We start from the raw sequence: 10,156 nt of genomic DNA on the forward strand, positions 1-10,156 counted from the left end.
TTTTAAAAATTAATTATGTTTATTGGTACATTTTAGTTGTACATAATGATCACATTCATCATAGGTAATTTATAGCTGTACGTGACACAACTTGAGTCTTCTTTTCCTCATCACCTACCCACCCTTTAAGCCCTGTTCTCTTCTTATTTACAAAAAGCTATTTCCAAGTAAAATGTGAATTTAAAAAAGCTTGTGCAAACTGGTATCATTCATTTTATTTTCTTTTTTTAAAATGTATTTAATACAGGGTCTACGGGGGCTCTCTGCACAGATCCGACTTGTAGTAATCCTCCTGTTTTCAGCCTCCCAAGTGCTGGGATTACAGGCACATGCCACCCAGTCTCATTCCCTGTCTCATGGTGCTCTGGGGGCAGTGCCTCGTTTTCTTTCTTTCTTTCTTTTTTTTTGGTGGAACCGGGGATTGAACTCAGGCCCTTGCACTTGCCAGGCAAGTGCTTATTCCACTGAGCCACCTCCCCAGCCCCCTCATTTTCTTTTTTAAAAATCACTATAATTTCCTTTTTCCTTAATCAGGCTGGGGATTGATGCCCCAAGCCTTGCACATGATTGTCAGGTACTCTATCTCTGCACCAAATGTCCAGTCCACAATTTATATCTTTGAAAGCCTTATTAAACAGATCAGGAGAATTCCATATACATTTGTATTTTGATTTTATTTTATTTGTATTTTGATTTTATTTTATTTTTTATTTTAATGAAGTTATATTTTAAAATGTCTTAGAACTTTGATGTAATTTAGAGATTTAAGCTGAATAACAGAAGAGGTTCATGGATTCTTTTTTTTTTTAAATTAGTTTTCTTTATTTATTTTTAATATTTTATTTGTGTGTGTGTGTGTGTGTGTGTGGCCAGCTCAGCCCACCAGGGGGCGGGGCTGGCTGGCATGTGGTGCTGGGGGATTGAACCGCGGTCCCTGTGCTTTGCTAAGCTTGCTCTAAGTAGGTGCTTTAGACCACTGAGCCATCTCACCAGCCCCATGGATTCTTTACTAATCGAACCACTTAACCAAAAGATGATAAACGAAACCAACTTGAGCATGGGTTTGTGCCATAATGTGCAAGGGTGGACCGTGGACATCTTTGCCTTCTGTGCTTTGGTCTCCTTATCTATACAGTGGAGGTGGCACAATGTACTTCTTCAGGTTGTTATGAGTAACGAGTGAATATGGATAAAGTGTTTAAAATAGCAGACAACTCATACATTGGTATACATTACAGAGCAGCACAGTACTTGGTAATAGTTGAATCACCAAATAATAGCCAAAAAATGTTCCCAAGTAACCAGATGAGTATTTTTCAGGAGTGCTGTAGAAACAACTCCTTCTTTGATGAGAACATTTGATTAAACATATAGGATTCTTTGGCAGTCTCCTTATATTCTGAATCCTTTAAGTTATATTTCACTTAGAAGGGGGCCAGGGAGACGGCTCAGCAGGATAAGCGCTTGACTGGCAAATGCAAGGATCTGAGTTCAATCCCCGCTTCTGCCAAAGGAAAAAAAAAAATTGTACCAGGTATATTTCACTTAGGGAATAGTCTGATGAGAAAAGAGATTTTTGTTATACTGCAAATCCATAGGTACTTTTTTGCATCTTGTGGAGCCCCTATAGTAAAGCCAAACGACGCCAAATGAAACTACTTGGAAAGATTTTTAATGTATAAATTAGCATTTTTAAATAGCACAGTAACATCCAAAAATATGTTATTGGCCCATGGAAAAGTGATCTCAAAAAGCAAGTGAAGATGCCTCCTCAGGCAACTTGCTACACTTTCAGCTCAGGAGTACACAGGAAAAAACTTGAAGAAAAAATGATTTTATTTAAGTTTAAGCGATTCCATGAGCGCTATCTATATATGGAAATACAAATTCTCAATATTGGTCAAACATAAAATTTATCAATGGTTTAAAAAGTGTGCACAAATTACCAAAACACGTTTATGTTTATAGTTATATTTTTTCCTAGATTCAATCTTAAGCATTATTTTGAAAATACATTGCAGTATAACATACATACAAAAAGATACACACAATCATTAAGGGTACTATTTGAATTAAATTTTTTTTTTTTTTTTTTTGAGACAGGGTCTAGCTATGCAGTTAAGCCTGGTCTTGAACTCACTATGTAGTCCAGGCTGGCCTCAAACTCGTGGCAATCCTCTGGCCTCAGTATCCTGAATTCTGGCATTACAGGTGTGCCCCGTGCCCAGCTTCTTACTTTCGTGTGTGTATGACACTGAGAATTGAACCCAGGGCCCTGGCAGTGAGCTACATCCCAAGACTCCCTCTTTTTAAATTTTGATCTCCCTAAATCAATAAATTGCCCTGATTGGGCTAAAACTCCTGGCAGCCCTCCTGCCTCAGCCTACCAGAAAGCCAGGTTTACAAGCATGTGTCACCACACTTGGTTTACAATTTAAAGTTTTACAAATTAAACACACATATGTCACCAGCTCCCAGATTTTAAAACATAAATGTTAAATACTGTTAGGTTATTTTAGAGGTTTCCATCATATTCTGTCCCAAATTAAAACTCCACTTTTTCCTTTTCCAAACTCAGTCATTTTCTCGCCTTTTTCTCACATTGACACAGCCAAAGTCCACTTATGCTGGGAAGATAGCTCAGGGGCATAAGCGCCTGCCCCTGCCCCAAGTGCAAGGTCCTGAGTTGATCCCTGGTACAAAAAACAAACCCGAAAAACAAACAAAAACCCAGACACCCAGCAGTAATGCCAGAAACCAGAGTCACTCATGATACTTTCCTTTTCTTTCATTCCCTTATCTCTAATTCACAATCAAGTTTCATCAAATTTACTTTCCAAAAAAAATCCATGCACCTGAGTTTCACTGATACCAATCAGACTCCCACCCAACAGCCAAAATGACTTAAGAAATCCGATGGCACTTCCTTGTACAAACCGCCCTAATTTTTGTACTTTTGAGCTGATGTGACTGTGTCATGACTCCAAACTAGCTGCGTGGAAACTGATCTTAACTATTTTGCCAATTAGAGCTTCATATTGATTGAAATACACTGTGAACTGCAAATGTTTGGTGGGATTTGAAATTCATTTTGTAGCAAGAAAGGCAAAGAAATTAAAAGTGCTGTTAGAGGGTTTAGTTTCACTTGTAACAGTGGTTTAAAAAAATCCCCTTTTAATATCTTGGGTCACTGACTCAAAATTCCATTAAATGGTGATTCAGCCATTTGAAAACATTAAAATTCTTCATCAGGAGCTGCGTGAGCCCTTTGCTGCCCTGCCTTTCTGGACCTCCCTGGGCCTTGGAAGTAGGTAGGAGTTTCCTGCAATGGATGTCGACGCTGAAGCGGCTGCAGCGCTCAGCTACCTCCTTCCTGGTCTCAGTTCGACCTGGATCATAGCGGACGTGGCAGGGGAGGCGAAGCTTAACTCCAGGGACAGCTCCCCCGGGATGGCTGTACAACAGTATTGCTGGGGGGTGGTCTATGAAATGACTGAGGGAATGAAAAGCATAAGAAACCCCAACTTGGGTGCAAAGCCAAACCAACTATCCCCTGCGGAGACTAGTGTTGCGGGAGGACACACCGCTTTGGGGTGTCACCAGCCAGCGAGCAGCCCCAGGCAAGTGCCGCCCTGCCACGCAGACAGAAGACTCAACGCCGGAGGGGCATCCGGCCGCCCCAAGCCGGGAGGGGACTGATGGAAATCGGCCAATCAAGAGCGTCCTCGCTGGCAACGTCACTGCGCGCTCGCTGATTGGGCGCTCGCGGAGCGCGGAGCCAGGTAGAGCGAAGAGTCCCGGGCCAGCGAGCCTGGGAGCGGAAGCCGCGGGGGGCGGGCGCGGGCCCGGCTTTCAGGAGCTGCATTCTGCTCTGGGCCACCAAGTGCGGTGACAGCGGCAGCGGCAGGCACGAGAGCCTCTGCGCACTTGGTGAGAGCCACGCGTCTGCTGGGGACGAGGAGAGCATCCTGCCGGGCCCTGGGCCTCCTCCTGCGACCCAGTTCCCTGCTCGGCTGCCCGCAGTCCCCCGCTGCGCCACGCCTGCAGCCTGACATCCTGAGCCAGGCCTTGCCGGGTGGTCCGCGGGACTGCACAGGGCTTCGGCAGCTGGCCCACGTAGCAGACCGGCTCGGTGCGAGTGCGGCCGGAGGGAGGCCTGGCTCGGCTGCTTCCGTGGGCAGTGCTGTCCGGCAAGGAAAGGCAGTGAGTGTCGCGCCCCTCGGCGTGCGGGAAGGGTGGAGAGCCGCGGGACCCTGGCGTCAGGGCTTGGAGAAGGACGGTCTGGAAGACCCGGCTCTGCCTGAGTCTCGGCTTCCTTGAACTTTGATGGGGGTTATTTCTTTCCCCAACCCGAGCACACTCATAAAGTCGTCCAGGACACGAGGAAGCATGCGTTGCTCCTCTGATAGGAGGGGTGAGGTGCAGCTTAGCAGTTCAGTTAACTGGCTACTCGTAGAAGCTCCGAAAGAAGTCAGAGCATTAGTGCTCGGGAACAGGGTTCTGGGTTTCAGATCTCTCTATGTAACTCATTGTCCTTGTTGCTGTGAGTCTCATCCCTCCATGTAGAGCAGAATAGGTAGGGAACCGTTACAACCGTATTTTAGCGCCAAAGTGAAGCATGTAGATGAAGACTTTTTCTAGATGGCCTCTTGTGCCTTTTCAGTTACTTACTTATTTAGTTATTTGAAACAGGAGCAGGGTCTTAACGAGGTAGTTCACGTTGGTCTTGAACTCATTATGTAGCCCAGAGTAGCCTGGAACTTGTGGGCAATCTTCCTGCCTCTGAGTGGTAAGCTTACAGATGTGTCCCACACCTAAGGACTTTTCAATTTTAAGGCATGTGAATATACTACCCTAATCAAGAAATAAGTTAAGTTCAATTTTTCAAAAAAATCTTCCCTGCCCTGGGTTCTGTCTCCAGTACCAAATTTATAAGTATCTCTGTTACTGTTACAGTATTGGCTTTTTAAGGTTTAACTTCTTTCCTTAAAGCCTTGGTGTTAAATATAACAGTCTTATATTTTGAATAATTATATGGCTGGCTTATTCTATCTAGGTAAAATAATTGTTTAGAAACCTGGTAAATACTAAGCTCTGCCAGATGGAAAGTTTAGGGCCGGGGTGATGCCTCAGTGGAATAAGTGCTTCCCATGCAAGCTTAAGGGCCTGAGTTCAATCCCTGGTTTCGCCAAAAAAAAAAAAAAAAAAAAAAAAAAAGAAAGTTTACTGATCTTTGTAATACAAATAGAAATTGATCAACCATGAATAGTTTGCTTTACCTCCTTCTCAAATTGAATCTCACAAACAATGTATTCAGTTCAAAAACTTGTGTTGGTTAGTGCAACAAGGATTATGTAACTGGGCATGGTGGTGCATGCCTGTAATCCAGCATTCCAGAGGCTGAGGCAAGAGGGTTGCCCTGAGTTTCAGGTGAGCCTGGGCTACATAGTGAGTTCAAGGCCACCTTGACCTACATAGCAAGATCCTCTCTGTAAAGAACAGCAGTGCAGCACCTGCCTTGCAAGCATGAGATCCTGAGTTTGATTTCCTGGTACCAAAAAATAAATAAAATAAAATAAAATAACACCCCCATCCCCCATCAAAACGTTTTGTAAAAAGACAAGGTAGCCATTTTGGAAGAACAGTTTTGTCACCTTTTGACTAGGGCTTAGGTCTTGTGATTAAGTATCTTGGCAGAAAGGACATTATCTATCAAATGCTTTCCATTGGGGAAATTAGATTTTATTAGGGACTAAAGTCAGAACCAGCCCAGTAGTGAGGCATTTGGCCCAATGATGGAGCAGTTGGTCATGGTCACAGATTCCACCCTTAAAGAGTTGAAGGATCAAGGGGCAAAGGCTACTGATGGGTTTTCCAGTGAACTCCAGGGAGAAGCCTTCCTTGTTTGAGAGCCACACTTAAGCCCTCTGAATTCCTGGTTAAAATCTAAATATTGATGTACTTTCTGAAACCTAAACATTGAGATTGCAGTCCTGGGGTGAAATTTTATGTTGATGTAGAGATGTGATAAAATAAATCTCTTTATCTCTTGCTTTGAGTTTTACTTTTTGAATGGAGGGTGGAGAGGAGTGGATAGAGGAGTTAAACAATAGTATGTTTGAGTATGATAGGTCCATAATGCCCAGGAGAAGGTAGCAATTTACTAGGTTTAGGTGGCAGGGAACTGAAGTTTATGTGAATCCTGTCCATAAGAGATGACACTTACCTGAATTTTGAAGGATGAGTAGGCATATAGGTAGGGGAAGAGGTACTTGTATCTATAAAGGCATAGAGATCCAGGAAAGTTGAACTACAGTAGGCAGTTTGGTGTGGCTGGTCTTTGGCAGAGGGTAGAACTGGATTTAGATCAGCATGTTCAATTTTATAGTCATACAGTGTGATACACTGATGTAATGCGGTAATCAGATTCATAAATCTTGGAAGGCTCACTTTCAAAGCCCGTGGGAGGCAGGGCAGGACTGGAGATAGGTGAATCACTTAGCTGTTTTAGGAGTTCAGACCCAAGATGAGGCAGAAGAAGCTCTGGTTGGGATAAAAGATATTCAGGAGGCAAATTGACAGGGTTTAGGAGGTCCTAGTGAGGAGCAGAAAAGACTGCGATGTCAGAGCATTTGGATGAACAGAAGTGCACAACTGAGAGAACAGTTAGGGAGAAACAGGTTTAGAAAAGAGTGCGGAGTTCATTTTGGGACATTGGCTTTCAAGTGCTCATAGGACACACAGCAAGAGATAGCTGGTATGTGTGTTTGGACTTGTCCTTCCAGCCCCTGGTGTGTATGTAGGTGCTAACAAATTAGGAAAGGTAGGGTTTTTGTCTTACCTTTCTGTCACAGTGCTGCTCTGTGTACAGCATGTACACAGAGTATACAGAGAGTGTACAGCGTGAGGGTGAATAGGTCATGTTCCTTATAAGATGGGATCTTGAATCTTGGAGGGTAATTCCCTTCTCTGGGCCTGTGGTTCCCTTTCTGCAAAGTGAGGGAACTCAACTAGATCAGTGGGATTCTGTAGCAAAGTTTTGTAATAATTTCTGTGTTGGGCTCAATTATAAGATACGGCAGGTACTAAGGAGTGAATATTTGCTTGCCTGTGAAGAGAGGTGAAGCCAGGCATTGAGCTGATGCATGGCTGTAATCCCTGTACTGTTCTAGGCTGGATCACAAATTTGAGCCCTATGTGGGCAACTTAGTGACTTAGCAAAGCCTTGGTTTGAAATAAAAAATAAAGGGGGCCGGCCAGATAGCTCTGTGGACTAAAGTGCCTGCTTAGGCAGGTTTAGGGACTAGGCTTCAATCCCCAGTGTGCCGTGCTGGCCCTGCCCTCCGGGGCACTCTGAGATGGCAACTGAGATTGGGCAAAGTGGTGCGTGCCTTTAATCCCATTGCTTGGGAGGCTGAAAACAGGAGGATCATTATGAGTCTGATCTGTGTAGTAAGACCCTATAGACCCTATACTAAATAAATAAAAATACAAAAGGGGCAGGTAATGTAGCTTAGTACAAAGGTCTTGAGTTCAACCCCCAGTACAAAAAAAAGGTAAATGGAGCATTGATTTGTCCTTCCTTATTAATTGCATTGCACTGTATTTCTTGAATGTGAAAGAGGTGTAGTTACAATTCATTGGAATTGAATAACTAGCTTTATTAGTGGGAGTGTCATACAGCAGAGAAGGAAAAAAGTTTCCTCCACTGTAGTAAATGGTATATGGGGGAAGAGAAAAACCCTTCCTCATTGTGGTAAATGGTAAGATTTAAAATTGAAAATTTTTATATTGAATTCTGATTATAAACATTTTTTTTTAATTTTATTTTTTGAAACTTCAGGAACTCTATTTTAAGAAACTATCAAAACGAAAAGATCAAGTCATGGAGAAGAATGGGAATAACCGAAAGCTTCGGGTTTGTGTTGCTACTTGCAACCGAGCGGATTATTCTAAACTTGCCCCAATCATGTTTGGCATTAAAACGGAACCTGAGTTCTTTGAACTTGATGTGGTGGTACTTGGCTCCCACCTAATAGATGACTATGGGTAAGATGAGAATTTTTTTTATTCTTGTTTGCAGCAGGATACTGAAGAGAGCTTGGATTTTGTAGCCCTGTGCAACCAGCTTCATGTCTTAGTTCTAGTGGGGTGTGGATCACAGTTTTACTGCTTAGTAGTTGTTATGTGGCCTTGGACAAGTCTCTGAGCTGAAGTTTCTTCAGCTGTAAAAGAAGCAAAAAGCTATATGTATGTTATCATGAGGAATAGTTAAAATGTCCATCACAATGATACTGCTTAGTAAATATTCTAGATGATAATTATAAGTACTAGTGTTCTTATATTCATTAAAAATCCCACTTGTAAATATAGATTTTGTGACTATAAAGATATCATTCCATGTGATCTGTTCTGTGAGGGTTGTTATTCTTTTGCTAGGGATTGAACCCAGGACCTTATGCACGCTAAGCACATCTCCTACTTAGCCACCACCCTGCCCCCACTGCTTGTGTTACAGGTTCTAGTGGCCAGTCTTAACACTGGACTTATAAGTCCAAAGAATATAAATTAATAAACAAGGGTTTTTTTTTTTGGGTGGGGGGTACAGGGGATTGAACTCAGGATCTTACACTTAGCCAGGCAGGTGCTTATGCCCCTGAGCTAAATCCCCAGCCCCAGATTTAAAACTCTGATCAACTTTTAAAAGTAAAGTAAGGGGTTGGGGAGATGGCTCAGCAGAATAAACACTTGCCTGGCAAGCACAAGGGCCTGAGTTCAATTCCTGGTTCCACTAAAAAAAAAAAGGTAAAGCAGAAGTGTTACCAAGACCATTGATAATTATTTTTGTAGCATTAAATTTGAATTGATCATAAGATGTATTCGGAAAATGAATGTTGAGTAATTTTGGTGGGAGCAAAATATACAATGCAGAAACAAGCTTTTTCTTTGGCTTTCTTTCTTTTTTTTTTTTTTCCATAATTTTATTGATAAACAAATAGCAATGAGACAGTTTCAAATCAAATTGGTAGGACAGTTTCAATAATCAACACATTGCATACATTCTTCCCAGTGGTTAATTGCTATACAAGATGCAGACATGATATACTATCTACAAACACCATCAGAATAAATCATTCTGTTCATTAAGAGAATGTAACTATATATCTAACCTAACCACTTTGAACACACAGATACAAAATGGACATTCATGGCTTTCATTCTGAGAGAGGATTTTCTTACATATTTTAGGCTGGCCTTGAACACACTGTGTAGCTAGGCTGACCCTCACCTTGCAGCCCTCCTTGTACTTCACCTTGAATGCAACCATGCCTGGATGGTTTGCTTTTGGTAATAAAGAGAGATTTAGTGCACCCTTGTGGCATTAAGATGTTCCTGCAGTCTCTGAAGATATTAAATGGTTTATTATGTAGGAAAGAAGTTTATATAAAAATTGTAATTTTCAGACTGTTTATAACCGAGCTGGGCATGGTGTGCAGGTCTGTAATTATAACACTTGAAAACAGGATTGCCATTTCAAGGCCAAATGGGTTACACAACAAGACCCTGTCTGTAAATACAAACGTACATACATGCGTCTTCACACATCCTGCAAGAGAACAACAATAAAACAAATTTTAAAAAAACTAAAACAAACCTCCAAAAACCAATTTGTCAGTTTGCTCTGAGACAGTATTTAAAAAGTAGAGAAGAGAATTATGGATGGCTCAGGGGTCCATAGAGGTTTTTTAAATGTGAAATGAATTCTGGGTGTCTGCAGAAATTCATGTGAGTGATTGGATAATGCAGAGTTTTAGCTGGAACCAGATGTAAAAGTCTGAGTCTTGTACTTCTGTATTGAAACTTTGATAGAAAGACGGGTATAAGAGAGAGTCCAAGGAAAACTGTAGTAGGTGTCTTTCTCCTACCATAGTAGTTAAGGGTGAAAAGGTAGTATTTGTCTGGTGAGACTAGTGAAGAGGAAATTTTACTAGTACCCAATGAAAATGTGTATCTAAAATATTTTCACAGGCATGGTGGCACGTGCCTATAATTCCAGCACTCAGGAGGCAGAGGCAGGAGGATTGTTGTGAGTTTGAGACAAGCCTGAACAGGGCCAACTTGAACTGATAGTGAAACCTTGTCTCAAGAAGACAAA

At 42.1% G+C, this 10,156-nt stretch overlaps 1 protein-coding gene across 5 annotated transcripts in view; it reads left to right on the forward strand.

Moving 5' to 3' along the window:
• Gne (glucosamine (UDP-N-acetyl)-2-epimerase/N-acetylmannosamine kinase) overlaps window positions 1-10,156 on the forward strand; it is a 57,735-nt gene that overhangs the window by 8,947 nt on the left and 38,632 nt on the right. For 2 of the 5 annotated variants that reach the window (XM_004631845.2, XM_023715917.1), the window contains exon 2: window positions 7,844-8,049. In XM_004631845.2, the coding sequence (XP_004631902.2) occupies window positions 7,844-8,049 (206 nt within the window). Of the gene's footprint in view, window positions 1-3,798; window positions 4,204-7,843; window positions 8,050-10,156 lie in introns of those variants that run through there. The other 3 variants (XM_023715919.1, XM_004631843.3, XM_023715918.1) reach the window with 3 other exon arrangements.

Source organism: Octodon degus, unplaced genomic scaffold (assembly GCF_000260255.1).
Source record: "Octodon degus isolate 3935 unplaced genomic scaffold, OctDeg1.0 scaffold00045, whole genome shotgun sequence".
Taxonomy (NCBI): Eukaryota; Metazoa; Chordata; class Mammalia; order Rodentia; family Octodontidae; genus Octodon; species Octodon degus.